This window comes from Rhinopithecus roxellana, chromosome 5 (genome assembly GCF_007565055.1).
Source record: "Rhinopithecus roxellana isolate Shanxi Qingling chromosome 5, ASM756505v1, whole genome shotgun sequence".
NCBI classification, from domain to species: Eukaryota; Metazoa; Chordata; class Mammalia; order Primates; family Cercopithecidae; genus Rhinopithecus; species Rhinopithecus roxellana.
Genome location: NC_044553.1, coordinates 166,796,709 through 166,822,879, shown reverse-complemented (window position 1 = coordinate 166,822,879; position 26,171 = coordinate 166,796,709). Strand labels below are relative to the sequence as shown.

The following is a 26,171-nucleotide window of genomic DNA, read 5'->3' as shown; positions in this document are numbered from 1 at the left end:
GAGAGCACATTCAAGTAAAGACCAAAGCCCCAGATCAGTGTTATTTAAAGTGAGTACTTAAGCAATAAAGTGAATGGGAGATGAGTGCCATAAATATTAGCAATAAAGAGTTTCCAGGCTTTAGGGTGGTGGTTGTGTATCATTTATTCAGAGATCACCTCTGGAGTTAGGGTATAATGTTCAAATTTAAGTAAGTTTGCTTTTAGAAGACAAAGTGCATAATAACATAGAGGCAAATTAAGTAACACATTAAAATAAACTGAAGTTCTATTACTACATTTTGCTGTATAATTAGGAATGAGATACAAGAGAACAATCTTTGGAAAAATCTCATAGTAGAATTAGTTTAAAAGTTAAACAGTCTCATACTGATTCAAAGAGGTTTGTAGGGCATATTTTAGTCTCGTTCTAATTCCCTAAATTGAATTTATATATGCAAAGAATAGGCAGCCATATATAGCAATGCAAAGGGAATCTAATACCATAAATCATATAACACTATACACAGAAACAGGCTTTTAAAAAATAAAGTGAACTTGAAATATTTTTCATAATAAAAAGTATCTAAACTAATAAAATACTATATTATTTGTACAATACAAAAAGTCAATGGGTACAAAGGTTGAATGTTTTAAAAAGAGAAGTATAATCGAGCTTAACATCATTTCTTACTCAAAAGATACCTCGATAAAAATACTCTATTCTCATTATTACCAGTAATCCCCCTTGATGGATCGCTTGGAGAAAGAAAGTTTAGGCTTCAGACTCCACTGCACTTTGTTTGGCAGTCAGCTGAAGGGGACCAGTTGAGGAAAAAACACTCAGTGAGTTCTAGTCAGACTCCATTCAAATTGTAAATTGAAGAAGTTACCACTAAACAATCATGCCTTTCAACAGCTAATATGATAATCTGCTAGTCAAAAATAATTCAAGAATATTATGTGTTAAAGTATTCTGTATAAGAGCTCAAGGTATTAAAATACACTAAATTATTATGTCGAGTTTTAAAAAATCAGTCAACATTACTACAACCACCAAACTCTATTTTCTATTTCATCTAATAAATGGTGGCAATGCCATTTAAATATGGGTATTTTTGTATCTGTGACTGCTTTGTCTCACCACCATGCCTAGATTAGTTTCTTTAACCTCTCTCCTGTTCTTTCATTCTGCTTTCTATACCTTTTTACAATTTTGAACATTATTTTCCAGACTGTGATATAATTTCTAAATCTTAAAGTGATATTCCTTGTTTGTTTTATGATATAATTTCTAAATCTTAAAGTGATATTCCTTGTTTGTTTTATGTACCAAACCCCTGCCAAGGTAGTTTGGTTTCCTAGGATGGTTTATATTCTCAGTGGGGATTATTTTCTGAGGAGTCTCATCAACTTTTTCTTTTTTTTTGAGACGGAGTCTCACTCTGTCGCCAAGCTGGAGTGCAGTGGCGCACTCTCGGCTCACTGCAACCTCCATGTCCCAGGTTCAAGCGATTCTCCTGACCCAGCTTCCGGAGTAGCTGGGACTACATGGGTGTGCCATCATGCCCAGCTAATTTTTGTATTTTTAGTGGAGATGGGGTTTTATCACGTTGAGCAGGATGGTCTCAATCTCCTGGCCTCGTGACCTGCCTGCCTCGACCTCCCAAAGTGCTGGGATGAGCCACCGCGCCCAGCCTACTCATCATCAACTCTTAAGAGATTTATTTAGTATTTGCTTATGCTAGTTGCTAGACTGGTTTTGATGATAATTTCTTAGTTTGACATTATGCACCAAACACAAAGTATAAATTCAGACCCCATACTCACATATGGTGCAGATGTAGGGCATTGATTTTTTTAAAGCTAACTTCTTTATAACCTTATCTAAGGCCTAACACAGATTGTTAAGGTTCCTCGTTTTTTCTTACGCAGGACCAGCATTTTTCAACAATTTTTTTAGTGACAGAAAAGTTCCATAACTTTGAAGGTTTGAAGGACTTGGACTATGTAATAGTGGCTCAATCCCAGCTCCAAAGTATCATTCAGACCTTACAATATCTTTGGCCCTATAAAAGTTTCTGTAATGTCAACTCAAAGGCCTTAAGGCCATTTTTTTTAAAGTTATATTTCACAAACATAAAATACACTTTTCTTAAGTACTCAGTTTGATGAATTTAAACAAACATTTACATCCACAAAATCCTGAATCAAGATAGAGAACATTTCTATCACAATCCCCAAGTTATTTTATCTCCGTTCCTATCAGTACTACCCTTGCCCCGATCCCACCATACCCTTGCCCCGATCCCACCAGATGTAATCAAGTTCTGATTTATCACAATTTATTACTTTTTTTTTTTTTTTTGAGACGGAGTTTCGCTCTTGTTGCCCAGGCTGGAGTGCAACGGTGTGATCTCGGCTCACCACAATCTCCACCTCCTGGGTTCAAGTGATTCTCCTGCCTCAGCCCCCCAAGTAGCCGGGATTACAGGCATGTGCCACCAAGCTCGGCTAATTTTTTGTATTTTTAGTAGAGTCAGGGTTTCTCCATGTTGGTCAGGCTGGTCTTGAACTCCTGACCTCAGGTGATCCACCCACCTCGGCCTCCCAAAGTGCTGGGATTACAGGCATGAACCACTGGGCCTGGCCATTTTGTCTGTTCTTAAACCAAAGAAATAACACAGCATATATTCTTTCATATGTAGTTTTTGCTCAAGATTTTTTGTGACTCATTCATTCTGTCAGTGGTTTGTTTCTTTTCATTGTTGAGTAATGTTACATGGTAGGAGTATATCACAATTTGGTCATCCATTCTAACACTGATGAACATTTGGAAGCTATTATGAATAAAAGCACTTTAGAATATTCTTTTTTGTATGTTCGTAACAGTTTTACTGAAATACAATTCACCTACTAAACAATTCATTGATTTAAAGTATACAATTAAATGCTTTTAGTATAATGCATGAAGCTACATAAACATTACCACAATCAATTTTAGAACATTTTGATCATACAAAAAGCCACCCATACTCTCTATCGCTCTCCCCGTCTCTTATCTCCATATCTGACCCACTAGCCCTAGGCAAACACAAATCTAAGTTCTGTTTCTACAGATTTGCTTATTCTGGACAATTCACAAAAATGGAATCATACAATATTCCATTTTGTAATATAGAGTATTATATGACTCCATATTACAAATATGGAAACTGTACTTCTTTCATATATCATAATGAGAACCAGGCATGGCGGCATGCACCTGTAATCCCAGACACTTGGGAGGCTGAGCAGGGAGGATCACTTAAGGCCAGGAGTTCAAGACCACCCTGGGTAATACAGCAAGACCCCAAGTCTAAAAACAAACTTAAAAAAAAGAAAAGGCCACGCATGGTGGCATGTGCTGTAGTTCCAGAGTCTTGAGACGCTGAAGCAGGAAGGTACATGAGCCCAGGAGTTTGAGGCTACAGTGAACTGTGATAGCACCACTGCATTCCAAAACATGCAACACAGCTAAACCCGGCTCTTAAAAAAAAAAAAAAACTCTGGCCAACACAGTGAAACCTCATCTCTACTAAAAACATAAAAATAGCCAGGCATGGTGACCAGTGACTGTAGTCCCAGCTACTAGGGAGGTTGAGGCAAGAGAATCGCTTGAACCTGGGAGGTGAAGGTTGCAGTGAGCCAAGATGGCACCAGTGCACTCCAGCCTGGGCGACAGAGTGAGACTCCGTCTCAAAAAATATATATATATATGTGTGTGTGTGTGTGTATATGTATCATATACATGTAGCATATGCGTGTAGCATATGTATTAGTATATACATACATATATGCAGCACATATGTACATATACATGTGTATATCTATACACACACACACACACACATATATATATATATATATATATATATATATATATATATATATATCTTTTTTTTTTTTTGAGGCGGAGTCTCGCTCTGTCGCCGGGACTGGAGTGCAGTGGCCGGATCTCAGCTCACTGCAAGCTCCGCCTCCCGGGTTTACGCCATTCTCCTGCCTCCGCCTCCCGAGTAGCTGGGACTACAGGTGCCCGCCACCTCGCCCAGCTAGTCTTTTTGTATTTTTAGTAGAGACGGGGTTTCACCGTGTTAGCCAGGATGGTCTCGATCTCCTGACCTCGTGATCCGCCCATCTTGGCCTCCCAAAGTGCTGGGATTACAGGCTTGAGCCACCACGCCCGGCCCAAATATATATATATCTCTTAAAGCTTTCAAGGTTTATTCATATTGTGGCACGTACCAGTATTTCATTTCTTTTATGGACAAATAACATTCCATGGCCGGGCACGGTGGCTCAAGCCTGTAATCCCAGCACTTTGGGAGGCCGAGACGGGCGGATCACGAGGTCAGGAGATTGAGACCATCCTGGCGAACACGGTGAAACCCCGTCTCTACTAAAAAATACAAAAAACTAGCCGGGCGAGGTGGCGGGCGCCTGTAGTCCCAGCTACTCGGGAGGCTGAGGCAGGAGAATGGCGTAAACCCGGGAGACGGAGCTTGCAGTGAGCCGAGATCCGGCCACTGCACTCCAGCCTGGGCGACAGAGCGAGACTCCATCTCAAAAAAAAAAAAAAAAAAAAAAAAATTCCATGTATAGATATACCACATTTTGTTCATCCATTCATCAGTTGATGGAACATTTGGGTTGTCTCTACTTGTTGGCTATTAGAAAGATGTTGTGAAGAATATCTGTCTACACATTTTGTTTAGTTTGTTCTTCTAAGTATATACCTAGGAGCAGAATTGGTGGGTCAAATATAATTCTATATTTAACTTTCTGAGGAACTGTCAAAACGTTTTAGAGTGGCTACATCATTTTACATTTCCATCAGTAGTATACAAGACTTCTAATTTTTCCATATCCTCACTAAAATTTGATATTACCTGTCTTTTATTATAGCCATCTGAGTAGTTGTGATGGTTATCTCATTATTGATTTCATTTGCACTTTCCTGATGACAAATGATACTGAGCATCTTTTAGGGTGTTTACTGGCCATTTGCATGTGTCTTTTCAGATCCATTGCCCACATTAGATTGGTTTCTTTTTTGTCATTGGGTAATAAGAGCTCTCTATATATTCTAGATGCCAGTTCTTCATCAAATATATGATTTACAAATATTTTCTACTATTCTGCAGACTGTAATTTCACTTTCTTGATAATGCCCTTTGAAGCACAAAAGTTTACAATTTGATGAAGTACAATTTATCCATTTTTGTCCTTTGTCTTTTTGTTGTTATATGGAAGAATCCATTGCCTAATACATATTGGGAAGTTCAAGTCCTCCAAATTTGTTCTTGCATTTCCAGATCCCTTTCCGTATCAATTTTACAATCAGGTTGTTAATTTCTACGAAAAGGCAGTGGAGGTTTTGACAGGGACTGCATCAAACTGCATCAAATCAGTAGATTTGTTGGGCCATGGTGCCATCTTAACCATATTAAGTCTTCAAATGCATGAACACAGGATATCCCTCCATTTATTCAGGTATTCTTCAGGTTTGTTCAAAGGTGTTTTGTGGTCTTCAGTGTACAAGTCTTGCAACTCTTTTTGTTAAATTTAATCATAACTATTTTATTATTGGTGTTCCTGTAAATGAGCACCAATTAAATTTTGTTTTTAGGTTGTACATTGCCACACTATAGAAATACAACTTATTTTTGCATATTGCCTTACAACCTTGCTGACCTCACTTATTGGCTTTATGTTTTTTATAGATTTCTTAGATATTCTATACACAGTATCACATCACCTGTAACCTAAATAATTTCTTCCTTTCAAATTACTTCATTTTCTGGCCTAACTGCCCTGGTCAGAACCTCCAAGACAATGTTAACCAGAAGAGGTGAAAACGGGTATCTTGTCTTATTCTCGATCTTAGGGGAAAAGGAAAACATTCAGTCTTTCACCATTAAATATGATGTAAGTTTTGGGTGTCTTATAGATTCCCTTATCAGGTTGAGAAACTTCCCTTATATTTCCAATTTGTTCAGTGTCTTTGTAGGAATGTGTTGGCTTGTGTCAAATGCTTTTTTCTGTCTCTGAGGGTGATGATGTGATTTTTTATCTTTTATTCTATTAATGTGGTTTATTACATTGATTCATTTTCATAAGTTGAACAACCTTGCATTCCTGGGTAAACTCCAATAAGTCATGGTGTATAACACTTTCTATCTGTTGCTAGATTCCATTTGTTAGAATTTTGTTAAGGATTTTTGCATATATATATATATATATGAGCTATCCAGGTAATACTGCCTCACAAAATGGTATGAAAAATATTCCCTCATATTCTGTTTTTTTGGAAGAGCTTATGAAGGATTAGTGTTAATTCTTCTTTAAATATTTGGAAGAATTCATCGGTGAATTCCCTTGTCCTTGGCTTTTCTTTGTAGGATGTTATTACAAATTCTATTTCTTTGTTACAGGCCTATTCAAATTTTCTGTTTCTTCTAGAGTAAGTATTGGTTGTTTGTATCCAAGAATTTGTCCATTTCAACTAGGTTCTAACTTGTTGCCATATAACCATTCATACTGTTAGAATCCTTTTTGACTTCCATAAACTCAATAAAATTGCCCCCCTTTCATTACTGAAATTAGTAAATTGAGGTCTTCTCTATTTCTTGGTCAAGTGTAACTCAAGGTCTGTCAATTTCATTTATCTTTTTAGAAAACCAACACGATTTTGTTTTCTGTACTGTTTTCTCTACTTCGTTTATTTCAGATCTACTCTTTGTTACATCCTTCCTTCCATGTGCTTTATTTTTTTTCCAGATTCTTAAGGTAGAGTATTAGCTTATTGATTTGAGATCTTTCTTCTTTTTTAAATGTAGGTATTTAAAGATATAAACTTCCCTCCTAGAACTGCTTTAGCTGAATCCCGTCAGTTTTGGTGTATTGTTTTTGCCTCCACTCATCTCAAAGTATTTTCTAATCTTGTGATTTCTTCTTCAACCCATTGGTTATCTGGAAGTATGCGTTTAATTTTCACATATTAAGACATTTTTGTTTCTCTATTACTCATTACTGCTTTCCTTTTTATTAAATAGATGTTTTCAGTCAGGCATGGTGGCTCACACCTGTAATCCCAGCACTTCGGAGGCCAAGGTGGGCAGATCACTTGAGGTCAGGTGTTCAAGTCCAGCCTGGCCAACATGGTGAAACCCCATCACTACTAAAAATATGAAAATTAGCTGGGTGTGGTGGTGTGTGCCTGTAGTCCCAACTACTTGGGAGGCTAAGGCAAAAGAATTGCTTGAACCTGGGAGGTGGAGGTTGTGATGAGCCAAGATTGCACCACGACACTCCAGCCTGGGCGACAGAGCGAGACTCCATCTCTAAATAAACAAATAAATAAATAAGATGTTTCCTAGTACACTATTTTAATTTTCTTGTTATTTCTGTTACTATAGCACTTTTTAGTTCTTTTCTTAATGGCTGCCAAGGGAATTATAATTAACATCTGAACTTACAGAATCTAGTCTGGATTTAAAACAAGTTAATTTCAATAGTATATAAAAAAAACTTTCCTCCCACATAGCTCCCCATTCCCTCCCTACTCCTTTATACTGTTATTGTCCTAAAAATTATGTCTTTAAAATTGTATGTCCATCAAGGAAGAATTATAATTATTGCTTTATGCAAGTTATCTTTCAAAATTAGATAAGAAAAAAAAAGGAGCATAAAAAATGTATTTATACACTGTCTTCCTGTAGCTGGCAATAATGACAGTCTTTATCTCTTCATATGCATTAGTTACTGTGTAGTGTACTTTCATTTCTACCACAAGAACTCCCATTAGTACTTCTGGTGGGGCAGGTTTGCTAGTAATAAATTGCTCAGGATTGATTTAACTGGGAATATCTTAATTTCACCATCATTTTGAAGGATAGTTTTGCTGGATACAGAATTCCTGATTGGCAGTCTTTTTCTCTTCCAGAGCTTCAAGCGCCATCCCGCTCCCATCTAGCCCCAGTGGTTTGTTTTTAAAAAAATTTACATATCAAGTTTGTAATAGGAAACCCAATGGCTTCTGATAATAAATCAGCTGTTAATCTTATTGAAGATAGTTTGTACAAGATGAGTTGCTTTTCTTTTGCTGCTTTCAAATATTCTCTGTCTTTGGACACGGACACTTTTATTATGATGTAACTGAATTTGGATCTCTTTGAATCGATTCTCCTTGTAATTCACTGGGCTTTTTGGAGCTATAGGTAATATTCTTTCATCAAATTTGAACAGTTTATGGCCATTATCTCTTCAAATATTGTTTCTACTCCTTTCTCTTCTTACCTTCTGGATTCTCAGAAATTGGTATGCTTGATGATATCTAACAGGTCTCTGAGGCTCTGATCATTTTCCCTCATTCTTTTTTCTTTCTGTTCTTTTAGTTGGATAATCTCAATTACCTGTCTTCAAATTCACTGATTCTTCTTTCTGTTCAAATCTGCTGTTGAACTCCTCTAGCCAATACTTCATTTCAGTGATTATATTTTTTTCCAAATCATATTGGAGGGAAAATAAGAGTTATGAAATGTAAAAAAATACATTTATACTGTCTTTCATATTTAACTATTTACTGACATAAACATTTACACATATGTAACTTTTATCTTTTTATTAATATTCCCTATTTTCCTTTAACTCCTCAGACATTGTTGCGAGCTTTAGCTCTTTGAACATATTTGAAATAGCTTAAAGTCTTCATTAAGTTCAATGTCTGCCTTTCCATGAGGATGGTTTCTATTGATTCTTTCCCTCCTGTGTATAGTTCAAACTTTCTATGTTTCATAATTTTGTGTTATTTAAATAATATAATGTGGTAAGTCTGGAAATTAGATTTTCCCTCATCCCTAGGGTTTGCTGTTGTTGCTGTCTCTTGTAGTTGTTTTTTTGGTTTTTTTGTTTGTTTTTGTTTTTTTTTGATATGAAGTCTGGCTCTGTCACCTAGGCTGGAATACAGTGGTGCAATCTCGGCTCACCGCAATCTCCGCCTCCCGGGTTCAAGCAATTCTCCTGCTTCAGCCTCCCGAGTAGCTGGGATTACAGATACCTGCCACCACACCCAGCTAATTTTTATATTTTTAGTACAGATGGGGTTTCACTATGGTGGCCAGGCTGGTCTCGAACTCCTGACCTTGTGATCCACCTGCCTCGGCCTCCCAAAGTGCTGGGATTACAGGCGTGAGCCACTGCTACAACAACCTTGTAGTTGTTTTTAAAAACAATTTTCCTGAACTAATTCTGTAAGGTTTGTACTCTTTGTCACATGTGACCATTCAAGTCTCTGCTCAGTTAGCTTAGTGGTCAGGTAATGACTGAAGAGAGACATACCACCTGCCTAAAAACGAGTAAGTCTCCCAGGCTTTTTCAACGGTCAGTGTCTGTGAGTTGAGGCACACCTTCGACACTTGGCTAGGGAGCTTATAAACTGCCTTGGCCTTCACTTCCTGCTTGCTCAGAGCCTCAAAGTTATTCAGCGAGCAATCAGGACATTGTTGGTCTTTCTTGAGAATGCACATAGTCCTGAGCATGTACACAACCCCATATTTACGCACAGCCATCTAGATGCCCAGGAATATGTTGGAACTTTTCAAGGCCATATGGAGATCTCATTCCCCAGCTCATCCTTTTAAGCATTTTGGTTAAGATACTGGTTCTCAACTGTTGCCTAGTGCCACAGGCAGCTGTGATGTTCAACAACCAATTCTGTTTGCTGTGCACAATGCCCCTGGGGGTTAAAGGCTGTTCGCAATGGGCAAACTCCAAGTGAGGTTAAACAAAGACCGTGTGGTAAGTAGGGTATTCAGGAAATCACCCAGTAGGTGGAATAATGAAAATTCTCTGGGAATGGGGCATTGAAGGAGCTCAAATTGCTTCTATTCCCTCCAAGTGGTTGCCACACTGCTGATTTCCACCATGATCCAGGCTGTTGGTTTTCTAGGCTACCATGGATCTGAAGAGGAAGGGATGTGAACATTACATGTTAAAATGGCACAAAGTACACTGTCTTTACTGATATTCAGCCTTTTTTCTTGTATAAACAGTTCTCAGGTTACTGTGAGCCTTTGATTAATTTCCAGGGTTCTGACAGAGTTGTTTTGACAATTTTTGCCCATTTTCTCATTGCTATTATGAGAAAATTTTTACAGGTCCTTACCCCACCATTTCACTGATGTCTATCCAAAATCCTTATTCTTAATTGCCCTACTATACTGACCAATACAGAAGTGATTTATAAAAAATAGTCCTTTTTTTTAAAACAAAAGTTTATTTAAATCTATTAAGTACTGGGAAGAATTGTGTACAAGGTACAGCATAGAGATCCTAGACTTCTGGTGATACCCAAATCAATTTTAGTATCTGGTCATTTTTGAAAACAGATGGTCACTAGAACGTTTCTCCTACTTACAGAAACAAACAGGAGTACACAGAGTCACACAGTCTATTCAGTGGGATGAAGAAGAGAAATAGGTTATGTGGAAACCCTTAAAGCTCTCTTATCTGCAGACACTATATAAAGGGTTTCAGCTTCTCTCCTTGTAGATGAAGAAACTGAAAAATACTTTGGACCCTCTTGTTCACGTCTCATCCTGATGGCACAGCTGAATTACCCATCTTTGCCTAGCCTTTTTAGGCTAGTTTAAATTCCTATTTGGCTATACTTTTATTTATTAATAACTCCAAAAGAATCAAATAAAGCATCATTGTACTCAGTTCTACATACTGTATAATTCCCAGTCAGGTTATGATTTCTGCTATATCCTCTTCATGAACCCTAAATAGTATTCTCTACTCTGGGCTCTTCCTTATTTATGAGGAGGAAATCACAGGCAAGGTTGATGATACAACTGGATCATCTGTTCTCTACTATCTCACTGCTGACCAGACAAATCATTGCCATTTCTCATTCTACCTCTCAGCAGCGCCAACATGCAGCTTCACTGAGACTGCCTATTGATATGACTCCACTAAGAACATTTTATGGTTTCCAACAGCCTGATCACCACAATACACATTCTGCAATTATAGTAACATTTTCTCAAAAATAGTTGAATTACTTTTGATTTAAAGGCCTTAAATGGTATTGTGTCTTTTAATATGAAAGTCTGTAAAAAAGAACACAATAATAAGAGTAAAAAGTAGATTTTAATTTGATATCATAATTTGTGCTCAGTTGGCTTGATGAAAAGAATGTCAGGGAATTCCTTGAAGAAATCCAGGGTATTGTTGGTGAACACACCTGTTTACCATCAGAGTGTTTCTGGACAATTAACTAAGAGTCCACTGAAGTTTTTAATTAAGATATCATCAAAGGAAATAAACATATACTGTAATTCTGCAGGTTAACATCTTCTTTCTTCTTTAGAAAGTATTATCTTTGCCCTCTTATTCTCATCCAACATCTAGAATTGGTCACCTCACCTTTTCTGCCTTTCATATTTTCTACTTCATCTTAATCTGTAATTCCCATTTCATCTTAATATGACTGCATAATATTTATGGTCATTATAAAAATTCTGGATCTACCATTTAAACCATTTGCACAATCTGTTAGTTTTTACAGTGATACAGTGTTCCAAGTTTATAATATGTTTTTATCCTAAACCTACCAAAAGAGAATAGGTAGGAAGCGGTGTGGAGAAAATAAAATGTTAGGGTGAATGCTGGCATTGACACTGATATATTGTAACATAAACAATAACTTTCAGAAACCAATCTGCTCAGGCCTCAAAATGCAAACAAACCAGAGTTTTTCTTTTCCTTTATAAAACGTAAAAATTTTAAAGTTTTTTCCAACAGGAAATTTTGGGTGGCTGAGATGTTGTGTTTCTTAACCTAGGTGGTAGTTCCAGGGCTGTGTTTACTTTGTGATACTTCACTGAACTACACATTTTTACTTTGTGTACTTTTCCATACACATGTTATGTTGAATACAAATTTTCAAAAAGAGATTATTATATGGAAGCTCTGTACTAGCCAGAAGGGAAAACAAGATTAGAAAATAAGGAATCTAGACTTTATCAAGGTAGAGAAAATACAGGTTGTTTATCACTAATAACACTGCATGCCATTGCCCATATTGATAATAACAGATATGTAACAACTAGCTTTCACAAATAATAGATTTTAAATGCCAAAGGAATATACAGATAATGTGAATAAGGTAAATAGGCTTTGATAGTGAATACAAGAAAAGTTTCTTCTCTTAATTATGTCTTAGCAGGATACTAATCAATTTTGAGTGGTTTTCTTGATTAAAAGTTTGTCATAATAAACAAGAAAGCATCTTAAAGAAAAAAAAAATTTCCTTGAAGCTTTTTATAAAGATAACCTCTTAGAAATCACTTTGTAAAAGGCAAAGCAGGTTTGAAATAGGCCTTTTATTTCTCTAATAAACTATAATTCTCCCTATATATCTACAAAGACCAGTTCAAATACTTTACAATCTGAAAAAACAGAAACTAGGTTTAATTATTTTACATGTATTTTTAGAAATACACTCTCTCAAATATATCTATTTGTCTCAAACATTTAAAAGCTAAACTTAAAAGTTTTACTACTAGTGCACATCCCAAAAAGCCACGTAAGTCGCTTTGGGAGTCCTGAAAGCACAGGTGAGCCCTATAACATTTCTACTGAAAGGCATAAATCTCAACTGCATATGTATCACAAAATCTTCACTACGCAGCAATGGCCCTACCTAAGACGAGAGCTACAGCAAACAACAGTTTGGTTTCCAGTAGGCCAAAAGTGCTTATGAAGTTGTCCTCCCACAGAACGTGAGATGAGAGATTTTATGATTGAAGCGGGAGGCATACAGAAAAAGTATCCTGCTTTATCTATTTCTACATTTCAAAGTTTTTAAAAATCCATGAACTAAGAGTAAAGGAAAAGAAAATGAACACTTCATGAACAGATGCTCTGACTTTATCCTCATAATTTTAAAGGCGGTATAACTCTCTTCTACAGAAAAGAAAAACTGTTCCTAGTCACAAATCAGTTAAGAGACGACACTAGATTGACTACAGAACTAGGATTTTTGTCCTTGAGAATCTCGCAGCAAGAATTCTACTCCTTTTTGTGGAGAAGTAGAAAGGTAAAAAAAAGATGAAGTATGGCAGAATACTAATAACTGCCACTTACCAGTTTTTCTGTGGATGTGTCTTTTCCCAGCTTCCCTGAAAGCAACCATGGCTCTGAAAAAAGCTCGGAGAATTGCCCATCGGAAAACAGCTACAGGATCAATTCCAATCATCCCAGAGATAAATGCATTCTTGCTGCTTCTCAGAAGAGCTACAATGTCTGGGCGCATATGATCTGTATTTTTTTCCCGGAAATCCTACATGAAAAAAGTACCAGTGTTACTTATGGGGAAAAAAAAATTTATTAAAAACAAGATGATGAGTGATAACATACTTTGGATGCTTGTCCCTCCAAACCTCATGTTGAAATGTGATTCCCCCATGGTGGAGGTGGGGCCTGGTGGGAGGTGTTTGGGTCATGGAGATAGATCCCTCATGAACGGACTGGGGCTCTCCTCAAAGTAATGAGTGAGTTTTTACTCTAAATTCACCAAAATCTGTTTATTTAAAAGTGTGGCACTCCTACTTCTCCATCTCTTGTTCCCTCTCTCTTGTTCTCTCTCTCTCTTGCCATATGACATACATGCTTCCACTTCGCCTTCCACCACAAGTAAAACCTCTCTGAGGCTTCACTAGAAGCCGGGTAGATATCGGTGCTCTGCTTCCTGTACAGCCTGAAGAATCGTGAGCCAATTAAACCTCTTTTCTTTATAAGTTGCCCAGCCTTAGGTGTTTCTTTATAGCAACATGAGAATGGACTAACCCAAGTGACATGTTTGAACAGTGGTTGAACAATGAGATAGAAGAAATGTCTGCTCCAGGTAGCTAACTGGACTGGGTATCTTCTATAAGGTCTCATTCAATCCAAAAACTACTGATTTCTATAATACATGTAAATTAGAATAAATATTCTACAATTTTATAGCAGCTTGTTAAACTCTGGTCAGGGACAGCCTCTCCAAAGAGGTATCACATACAGCAATAGGAGAGCTGAATAACAAGAAGGAGCCAGAGATGAGAAGACTGGGAAGAGCAAGCAAGGGTAACACCTACAACCTATAGATGATGATAAGCTGGACAAGTTAGGAGAAAAGCAATAAAAACCACAGGCTGGAGCATTGGGAACAAGGAGAAAGTAGTGGAAGATTAGATAAATAAATAGGCTATTTAGACTCTGAACTTCAGTTGTTTGTTCAAATTTTATTCAAGTATAAAGGAAAGCCCTGGAAAGGTAACGACATGAGTTAACTAGTGTTTTATACATAGTTGCTGCATAGGAAATGAATTATTCAAAGAAAGAATGAAAAAAGAAGGCTCGATATTAGAGTAAACCAGATAAGAACTGCCAGTGACTTGGATTTGGTCAGCTGTAACAGCAGAAATGAAAAATAGTTACATTTGGGACATGTAAAGGCAAAAAACCTGCTGATTAATTAGGGTGCAATGAGAAAATGAGGAAATCAGGTTAAAACTTATATTCTGGGGTTGGGTATTCAGTGGATGGAGATGCCATATACTGATAAGGAGAAGACTAGAGAAAGAAAAGATATGAGGATAAGAAATGAAGATCAAGAGATCAGTTTTGTCCAAGAGAAGTTTGTGCCAGTGAGGATAATAATAGTAGGTAACACTTAGAGGTTAGTATGTATCTGGCACTCTTCTAAGCATTTCACATGTATTGTCTCATGTAATATCATTTAATACTCCTAATAATCTTTTCAGATAGATATTACTACTCCTATTTTATAGATGAGAAAACTGAATCAGAGAGAGGTGAAATATCTTGGCTCCTATCACACAATAAGTGGAAGAGCAAAGGCTCAAAAACATTCACTCATAACCAAATGGATGTATGAGTCTGGAGTGCTAGGGAGATTTCAGAAAATATATTTGGTTATTAACAGCATATAGTTTTTTGTTTTTTGTTTTTTTAACAAGGTCTCACTCTTCAGGTCAAGCTGGAGTGCAGTTGGCACCATCGTAGCTCCCTGCAGCTTGTAACTCCTGGACTCAGGCAATCCTTTGCCTTAGCCTTCCGTGTACCTGTGAGTACAGATGTACTGGTACCACCACGTCTGGCTAATTTTTTTATTTTGGTAGAGAAAGAATCTTGCTATGTTGCCCAGGCTGGTCTTGAACTCCTGGCCTCAAGTAATTCCCCCACCTCAGCCTCCCAAAATGCTGGGATTACAGGTGTTAAGCCATTCTGCTCAGCCAGCATATAGATTTTTAAAGCTGAATAAGAAGGATTGTAAATAGGCAGGAACAACCATCTACCAAAGAACAGAGGCTGGAGGAGCTAGAACATAAGAAAATGGGTTAAAATGCACCATAATTAAATGGGGAGAGTAAACTTCCACTCTGGGAACAAGGGCCCAGACTGATATTACAGCATAGGCATTGACTATAATCTTACCAAACAGAAGGAGTAAAAATTTGGTAAGTAAATCACTCCAAGTTGGTACAGCTTCATAGAATATCTCTAACTCAGAATTCTATGAGAAATACACCTAGTATTATGTCATCTATCCTCATGTACAGAAGTCAGCTTGCACTCATCCTATTACTTTCAGGGCTTTCCTTTCCTAATTCTTCTTTATTCTCCCGAGAACAAGGAAAAACAGGAAACAAGCCAGGAATTTTGGTCCTTGGCTTGTCCCTACATACCCTTAGAGCAAACATATGTATTATAAGAGAAAATTAGAAAAACTGAATAAGAGTACCCCAAATCCAAATAACCTCTGACACCATAATCAGCAGCTAATAACTACTGATACCAGACAAGCTGTGAGGCGTGAACTTTATGTGTTTTACATAACTTATTTCTATCCAATTCTAACAAATAATAAAGCAGACGTAGTCATAAGCCATAATTTACTGATAAGTAAACAGAAAGGTAAAGCAGCTTTCCAAAAGGCAAAGAGACAATAAGTACCAGTGGCAGGAACTGAAACACCAGTCTGCCCTACTCCTATTAATAACTACACTATATAACCTAAAAATCTAGGATTCTTTTCAATGCTGACTGTCAAGTGTTGAGAGTGACCAGTGACCTTCATTTTCAAAATGAAATAGTCTGTCTTCACATTTCTAGATTTCTAAGTACATTATCAACTGACCATATCATTCTTCTTCAAAATCTCTCTTCTAGTTTCCACAAGAACATATTTTGTGTTTTACTATTTGCCTCCTATGCTGCCCTTCTAAGTCCTCATTGCTAGTTCATATTGGAAATTCAAGGGTTGGCTTAATAGTGTGTACTCATTTCTCTTTTTTAGGTTTATTTGTTTTTGGAGATAGGGTCTTGTTCTGCTGCCCAGGCTGGAGTGCAGTGGTACCATCTCAGTTCACTGCAACCTCTGCCTCCTGGGCTCAAGTGAATTCTACCCCTCTGCCTCCCAAGTAGCCGGGACTACAGGCACACACCACCATGCCCAGCTAACCTTTGGTATTCTGTGTAGACACTAGGTCTTGACATGTTCCCCAGACTGGTCTTGAACTCCGGGACTTAAGAGATCCACCCACCTCAGCCTCCCAAAGTGCTGGGATTACAGGAGTGAGCCGCCACACTTGGCTGTGCACTCATTTCTTCACTCAACCCTCTTATATCAAGTGATCAGAATCACAGTTATGACTTTATTTTATTTTATCTTATTTATTTGTTTATTTAGAGACAGAGTTTCGCTCTTGTTTTTCAGGCTGGAGTGCAATGGCTTGATCTTGGCTCACTGTAACCTCTGCCTCCCAGGTTCAAGCAATTCTGCCTCGGCCTCCCGAATAGCTGGGATTACAGGCATACATGCCACTACGCCTGGCTAATTCTGTATTTTTTTAGTAGAGATGGAGTTTCTCCGTGTTGATTAGGCTGGTCTCGAACTCCCGACCTCAGGTCATCTGCCTGCCCCGGCCTCCCAAAGTGCTGGGATTACAGGCGTGCAGTTATGATGCTAAATTAACACTATCTTTATGATGAAGCCCAAATGTATATCTCCAGATCAGATCTTTCATATTATTTCTTGAGATCCATTAACACATCTTTAAAGGGTATGTCTAATTTGAAAGAAAATGTATAAGACCAGTAGTATATTTAAATGTTTGGAAGCATTCACTAGCAAAATCATGTGGGCCTGGGATTTCCTTTGTGGAAAAGTTCTGAACTACTGATTCAAATTATTTAGCCAACAGAATGTTCAGGTTTTTCTATTTATTCTGGTGTTTTGGTAAAATTTTTTTAATGGAATTTATCCATTTTTTGTTTTCAAATTTCCTGACAAAAATATGTTCATATCCTTCTGATATCTGTAGGTATGTAGTAAAGTTCTCTTTTTTCATTCCTGGTATCTGTAATCTATAATTTTTTTTATATTATCAGTTATTTTCCTATTACATTTAATTTATATTATTTTGTGTTATCTTTTCAAGGAACTAACTTTTGGCTTAGTTGATTTCTTTGTTCAATGTCTGCTTTATATTGCACTGATTTCTGGTCTTATTTTTACACCCTTTCTCTAATTCCTTTGAGTCTGATTTGCTCTTCTTTTCCTAGTTTCTCACACAGAAGCTTAGATAACCTCTTTTCGATCAAGCATGGTGGCTCACACCTGTAATCCCAGCACTCTGGGAGACTGAGGTGAGCAGACCACTTGGGGCCAGGAGTTCGTGACCAGCCTAGCCAACATGGCAAAACCCCATCTCTACTAAAAATACAAAAATTGGCTGGGTGCGGTGGCTCATGTCTGTAATCCCAGCACTTTGGGTAGCCAAGGTGGGCGGATCACGAGGTGAAGAGATTGAGACCATCCTGGCCAACATGGTGAGACCGCATCTCTACCAGAAAAAAAAATTAGCTGGGCATGGTGGCATGCGCCTGTAATCCCAGCTACTCAGGAGGCTGAGGCAGGAGAATCACTTGAACCCAGGAGGCGGAGGTTGCAGTGAGCCGAGATCATGCCACTGCATTCCAGCCTGGTGACAGAGTGAGACTCCATCTCAAAAAAAACTAAAAAACAAAAATTAACCAGGCATGGTGGCACAAGCCTATAGTCCCAGCTACTCGGGAGGCTGAGGAACGAGAATTGCTTGAACCTGGGTGGTGGTGGTTGCAGTAAGCCAAGATCGCACCACTGCACTCCAGCCTGGGTGATAGAACAAGATTCTTGTCTCAAAAAAAAAAAAGTTTAGATAACCACTTTTCAACTTTTCTTCCTTTCCAACATAAGCATTTAAATTTATAAATTTTCCTACATTAATTGCTTTAACTGTATCCTACAAGTTTCTGATATGCTGCATTTCATTAATGTTCAGTATAAAATATTGTAATTTTAATAATTTATTAAAAGTAATTTATATTGTCATTTCTTTTTTGAATCATGGGTTATTCAGAAGAGTTTTGCTTAATTTCTAAATATCTAATGATTTTCTAAGTTATCTTTATGATATGCTAATTAGGTCAGCTGTTTAACAGTGTTGTTTGATTTCATGTTGCTTGTTCTGTGAGTTACTAAGAGAGATTTGTTAAAATCCACAATTTTTTCTTCTTTTTTATGTGTTTTTCTTTTTCCTTAGAAAAATATTGAGAAAAAAATCTACAATTATATGATGGTGGACTTACCTAGGTCTAACTTTTGCTTTCCTTTTCCTTTACATATTTTGAATCAGTCATTAACTACATATAACATCAAGTGATTGGCCAGGTATAGTGGCTCAAGACTGTAATCCTACCACTTTGGGAGGCCAAGGAGGGTGGATCAACTGAGGTCAGAAGTTCGAGATCAGCCTGGCCAACAGAGTGAAACCTCGCCTCTACTAAAAATACAAAAATTAGCTGGGAGTGGTGGAGTGCACCTCTAATCCCAGCTACTCGGGAGGTGGAGAATCGCTTGAACCTGGAGGGCGGAGGTTTCAGTAAGCCGAGATCACACCACTTCACTTCAGCCTGGTGAAAGAGCGAAATGAGACTCCACCTCAAAAACAACAACAACAACAACAAAAAAACAGCATTTAGTGATTATGTCTTCCTGTTGAATTGACCCCTTTTATCATTATAGTATGTCCCGTTGTATCTCTAGTACTATTTCTGGTCTTAAAGTTTATTTTGTCCTATGATTTCTTTTTTTTTTTTTTTTTTGAGACAAGTCTCACTCTCTCATCCTCCCAGGTTCAAGCACTTCTCCTATCTCAGCCTCCTCAGCAGCTGGGATTACAGGCGTGCACCATCATGCCTGGCTAATTTTTGTATTTTTAGTAGAGATGGGGTTTCACCACGTTGGCCAGGCTAGTCTCAGACTTCCGACCTCAAATGATCCACCTGCCTCAGTCTCCCAAAGTGCTGGGATTACAGGTGTCAGCCACCATGCCTGGCTAATTTTTGTATTTTTAGTAGAGACGGGGTTTCACCACGTTGGCCAGGCTAGTCTCAGACTTCTGACCTCAAATGATCCACCCACCTCAGCCTCCCAAAGTGCTGGGATTACAGGTGTGAGCCACCATGCCCGGCCTGTCCTGAAATAATATACACCAGCTTTTATACTTTCACCATCTTTTTACTTTCAACCTATCTGATAATGTGGATGAATATCCCAGGCGTGTGTGTGTGTGTGTGTGTGTGTGTGTGTGTGTGTGTATGATTCTATTTATCTGAAATTTAATTAAAAGTAAAAATAAGAATGATAAAAATTACGGTAGTGGTAATCTCTGAGGGGAGTTGATTGGGAAGGGGTATGAAAGAAATTTAAACACTTTATTTGTGCACTTTATGCACAATATCCTCAAGTTTTTCTATAGGTTAAGCTTTTCTTTTGTTTTACTTTTTAAGCTATATTCTTAATTTCTCTTCTAAAATCCATTCCTCCCAGTATTTTCCGTCTTAGGAAACGGTACCTGCAAAGTACCCATCAGCTCTAGCTGGAGGTCACTTACTCATTGCGAGTCTATCAATAAAGTCCGTGGATGGTTTACCCCCACAATCATCTGGATCCCCCAAAACCTCTACTGCCACTCCAGTGCTTCAGTTTACCTCAACATTTCACTTCAATTTAAAAAAAAAGCGACTTAACTCATCTCCCAGATTCCACTCGTACCCTCTGCTATCCCTTCTCCTCAAGGTAATCAATGCTATCTTTTAAAAACACAAGTCATATCCTCTGCTTAAAATAATATCACAGTGCCATTAATTTTTATAAAAGCCAAACTCAACTTGGCTTACAAGCCATGAACAATAACCCCGTCTATTCTCTAAGTTCATTTCATGTAACTCTCCTTAGTTCATCATAATCCAGTAGCACTTATCTGTTTTCAATTATTTCACCATATCAAACTCTTTCCTATCTCATGGCCTATAATATTCATCATCCGAACTCCTCATCAAGGTAACATTTATTTCAGGTCATCTCTCAAAATTTAAGTGTTCTTAGAGAGGTGTTCATGAATTCACAAATTCAAAATCCACTACTCTTTCTCTCATAGGACCCATTCACTTATTTATAACCCATAGCCCATTTATCTATGTCATATAAATAGATATACATATATATGCACACACAATATGTACGTATGCACATATGTATGTATGTGTGTATAGAGAATCAGGAATACATCTGTCTAGTTTATCATTAGATCCATTCCAAACACCAAGCACAGAATCTGACACATGTTCTGTGTTCAACAAATACTTCTTAAATAAATCAATAAATGGATGAATAAATGATCTTAAGACACTCAACTCAAGACCCAGGAGAAAACATTTAATTCCACTATTCTCCACATCATCAGCTGCCTTACCTGGGAAATTAAATAAATGCCTTAAATAGCAGGCTTAAACATCAAGTAGTTGAAGAATCACAGACTCACAAATTACACAAGAAATGGACAAAATTATGAAGATTCCACTCCACAAAAGTTAAGGGTTTCAATATATTCATGAAAAGTACAAACTCACAAATCCCTAATGGTGAACAGAGGCATGAAGACCTTATGAGTGCAGAGAAGGGAAAAATTCAACAAGTTATGTGGATAAACCAGTGAGTTTGAGACATCGAGATACAATCTATTCTTTCAGATCTAAAAAGTTTATCAGGATCGACTGACAACATCAGGTTTATCTCCAGGCAGAAATCAACAGAAATATTACCTTACCTAAGACAGTAATGCACCAAAAAGCAGAATCTAACTTTAGTAGTATCGTTATAAAGTATCTCCAGTTATTACTGATCAAAAGCCTCCACAAACTACAAAGAGGGCAGTGTGCTGGGGACAGTGACATAGTTAAGAACACATCTCTGCCCTGTAAGCATATTCAGGAGAAATTTACTGACCTTTACCCCATATTTTACTTTTCCAGCATAATGTTTTATAATGAAAGCAGGCTCCATCACGGCTGGAAATTCGATGTAAGAATTATCTTCATGTTGATGCTTAAACTTGTCTAGCAATGTTTGATTTGTAGCCTGTGGAAAGCTGAATTTAAAAAAAGAAAAAAGAAAAAAATATCACTATAGAAAGATGAGAAAGATACGGTAATTAGTATAGTCCTTTTCAAAGTACATTATAATTACATTGTCATCTTACACATAAAGCAGTTTACAGAAGTTTTCACCTATATTATCTAATCTGATTCTCATAACAAGCTAAAAAGTAATAAATATTGGTATTACTATTTTACGGATGAGGGATAAAAAATTATGATTTGCCTATACTCATACTTTGCAAGTAGCAGTACCAAGAAACTAACTCATCACATATTTAGCTTAGATTGCATTGTTCTGAACTACTGTAAAACCCAAAGGAAAATAAAATCCAAATCATATACTCTTTGGGGCCAACAACTTCCAAATAAGAGAATAATATCACGATTCTTATAGGTCCTAAAAGTCCATAAAAATTATCTGACTTCCTATTCCTTCATGCATAAATAAGTAGCCATTTTCTTACTATACCAATTATTATTTGTACTCATTGATTGTATTGATCAACTGAGCACTTAATATCCAGGAATCACACAAAAAATATCTATTATTTAATTGCATAATAGGATATATGGAAATACAAAAGCTCAAAAGAGGAAAGAATTATCAATGGTGTAAATAATGAAAAGGTTCACACAGGACATAGGAGGTGTTAAGACGGTGATGTTAAAGGCTGGGAAGAGTTTCAAATAGAGAAAATATCATCGACAAAAAAGGAGAAAGAAAGTTTCAGAAAATAGCTTCATTTAATGGTAGCTGAAATATGAAAAATAATGTGACGTGATGTTGTAAAGTTGCTTAATAAAATCTAACGTGCAAAAATCATTCCAAAATTACAACAAACATAGTTCACACAGTATGCACTGCAAACCACACAGAGAACGGCCTTTGGCATCAGATAATCATAGTTTAGATTACTCATTCTATCAGTGACCTGGAGCAAACTAGGTAACCTTTGAGAAGGGGTCTTCTAACCCACAAAATGAGATAACAGTTATCACAGTGCCAGTAGAATTAAATAAAACTAGTAAAAACATCTAGCAACAGCAGGCATCCTCTAGGAATTAAACAAACATTATCGACTTTATGTTGCCAACATTGATATTTTCCTGGTCACCTTGGCCTGCTTTTGTATTCAAATAATATCTCTTCCTCAAAACATCTCCACCATCTAGCTCACTCCAAAACTTTAAAGCCATTTTACAATGGAATATAACTTACTATTTCAAACAGAGACAACAGCACAGCTCCTATTAACAGTCTCACCAATCTTCTTTCAAGTCATCAAAGCATATTATCAAAATAAATTTTCCTATAATACTGCTATAATCATATTCTCCTTCTGCTCCGAAATGCATAGATCACCAAGGCAAAAAGACTTGACTCCAAGCTCCTAAGCATAGGCCAACTCAATCTCTGCAAACCTATGTCTCACTACTTCACAGCAGTGTGCCTGTCTTAAGGCAGGATGCTCACTTCATCATCTCTAGGTCAGGGTTTATTTGCCTTCTAATTATCTGAGTAATTGAAAAGCTTATGATATATTTTCTCTTACTCTTAAATGGATAATAGAACTTTTCAAAGGAAGGAAGCCAGACAAGAAAACAGTCTTTACTTGAAACTAAAAACGATGGAAAGTTCCTGCATTCAACAGACATTTATGGATACCCATTACATTACCAGGCAAAAAAAAAAAAAAAAAAAAAAGGAACAAAAGAAAATCATTCGTTATTGCTCATATCAAAGCTCTTAACCTAGTGTTCCCCAAAGACTATCTGGCAGGGTAGTGTCAGGAGAACTTCTAGAGATTTGAAAACTACCAATGCCTAGACCCCACCTACTGCAATTCTGACTTAATTAATTAGGTGGATGACCTAGCATCAGTGGTATTTACAAAATCCCAAGGTAATTCTTATAAGCAGACAAGATTCACAAAATGCTGCCCTAAATGAAAGCTCTAATCCTAACATCAGTCATTGTTAAAATGTAGACTGATTCAACAGATCTGGAATGAAAGCTTGAGATTCTACATTTCTAACAAGAATCAAAGTGGTCTACTGCTGCTGATAGAAGATGACACTTTCAATACTATGGGAAGATCGATAATATTCCTAACATCCTATTCATATGTAAATCTGACACAATATTCCTCCTTCTTCAATGCCACCCTACATCCTACAGAATCTTGCTTAAGTAACCTGCCCCATATCATACAGCCATTAAGTAGGAGAGAAAGGCTAAACCAAGACCTCTGATTCTAAACCCATACACCTAGAGCACTACAAACACATTGCATGAAGAACACAGTTAAGGATATATTTGACATTATATATTCCCTATAAAAAATATTTTTAGAGAAAAAATACTCAATGTAAAGTCCCAAAATAGTTCTTCCTACATGTGACTAATTTTCAATCTAGTTTTTTTACAGGTAAATGGCAGAGAAAAAATATTTCATGCCTTTGTATCTTCTGGAATGTTAAAGCACAGAGATTCTTTACAAGGACAGGTAATAACTACAGGACTGACTCATAAAAAGGTTATTCAGTCTAGTATCCTACCTACAACAATATGCTGACAGATGATGCAAAGTAATTATAATAATAGGAAATTATATTAATTGTTAAAGCAGCTGTCAATCAGCTCTAATAATTATAAAGTTCTTCATTTTATTCAGCCAGAATTTATCTCCCTGAAATTTATGGCCACATGGCTCAACCCCAGTAGCTTTCAGGTCACAGCAAAGAAGTGACATTCTCGGCCAGGCTTGGCGGCTCATGCCTGTAATCCCAGCACTTTGGGAGGCCGAGGCGGGTGGATCACAAGGTCAGGAGATCGAGACTATCCTGGCTAACACAGTGAAACCCCATCTCTACTAAAAAAATACAAAAAAATTAGCCGGGCGTGGGGGTGGGCGCCTGTCCCAGCTGCTTGAGAAGCTGAGGCAGGAGAATGGCGTGAACCCGGGAAGCGGAGCTTGCAGTGAACTGAGATTGCGCCACTGCACTCCAGCCTGCACGACAGAGCGAGACTGCCTCAAAAAAAAAAAAAAAAAAAAAAAAAAAAGAAGTGACATTCTCATTATTGGGTTAAAATCTATGTGAAGTAACAACTGGTCAGGAAATTATAGTCTTTGTATAATAAGATGTGCATTCAATGAAATTTTGTTTAAAGAATGACAGGATAGGCACAGTGATTCTCATATGTAATCCCAGCACTTTGGGAGGTTAAGGTGGGAGGACACCTTGAGTCCAGGAGTTTGAGACCAGCCTGGGCAACAAAGTTGAGTCCTTGTATCTAAAAAAAATTTTAAAATTAGCCAGATGTGGTGGTATGTGCCTGTAGTCCCAGCTACTCAGGAGGCTGAGGCGAAAAGATCACTCGAGCCCATAAATTCAAGGCTTCAGTGAGCCATAACCACACCATGGCATTCCAGCCTGAGCTACACAGCAAGACCTTGTCTCAAAAAAAAAAAAAGGAAAGTAATTCTACTACCTCAGTTGTTGTTTACAAACACCTTAAGATATATAGGACAGGGCCGGGCGCGGTGGCTCAAGCCTGTAATCCCAGCACTTTGGGAGGCTGAGACGGGCGGATCACGAGGTCAGGAGATCGAGACCATCCTGGCTAACATGGTGAAACCTCGTCTCTACTAAAAAATACAAAAAGCTAGCCGGGCGAGGTGGCGGGCGCCTGTAGTCCCAGCTACTCCGGAGGCTGAGGCAGGAGAATGGCGTGAACCCGGGAGGCGGAGCTTGCAGTGAGCTGAGATCCGGCCACTGCACTCCAGCCTGGGCGACAGAGCGAGACTCCGTCTCAAAAAAAAAAAAAAAAAAAAAAAAAAGGATATATAGGACAGAACATCAACATTTATCACTGTCATTTGCCTTTTGCATATAAGAAAACTGAGGACTAAGGATATTACGAGATCTGCCAAGGGTAGTTTTGATACATACAGTTGTGATACTATAATTATATACATATATGTTTTCATCCATGGTTCCTGGCTCATAACTCCCATAGCCCTTGACGTAGTCTTTTGTTATAATGTTGGGGTGTACTAGGCCTCAGGAGCAGGCCTCAGGAAACAGAATCTCTCTCTCTAACCTTCTTCTGTACTCCTTTTACCTGCCCAAGGGAGGCCTCAAATATGATTGCAGATTAAAAGACCCTCATTCCAGAAAGGGTCCCTCCCCATATTCTGAAGGAAAAAATGCTGCACAAGAAGCCAAGAAGAATCTGGACAGACAGGCCTTGCTGGGTTTCCCACTCAGTCTATCAGCATGAGATCATGTTCTTCTGTCCAATCACATTTCTACACCATTGTCAATAATGCCTATGTAATGAAGCCTCCATAAAAACCCAAAAGGACAGCACTTGGAGAGCTTCCAGATAGCTGAACATATGGGTGTTCCTGGAAGGTAGAGTACCCACGAAGGACATGGAGACTCTCTATTCCTTCCCCCATACCTTGCCCTACACATCTTTTCATTGTATCCTTTGCAATATCCTTTATAACACACTGGGGTAAATCTAAGTAAGTGTTTCCCTGAGTTCTGCAAGCCACTCCAGCAAATTAATTGAACTCAAGGAGAAGG

The 26,171-nt window shown here is 37.7% G+C and overlaps 1 protein-coding gene across 8 annotated transcripts in view; it reads right to left on the bottom strand.

Moving 5' to 3' along the window:
• MYO9A (myosin IXA) overlaps positions 1-26,171 on the bottom strand; it is a 300,731-nt gene that overhangs the window by 137,672 nt on the left and 136,888 nt on the right. For all 8 annotated transcript variants that reach the window (XM_030930260.1, XM_030930262.1, XM_030930261.1 and 5 more), the window contains exons 13-14: positions 21,424-21,565; positions 13,173-13,368 (exon numbers count right to left, since the gene is read on the bottom strand). In XM_030930260.1, the coding sequence (XP_030786120.1) occupies positions 13,173-13,368; positions 21,424-21,565 (338 nt within the window). The remainder of the gene's footprint in view (positions 1-13,172; positions 13,369-21,423; positions 21,566-26,171) is intronic.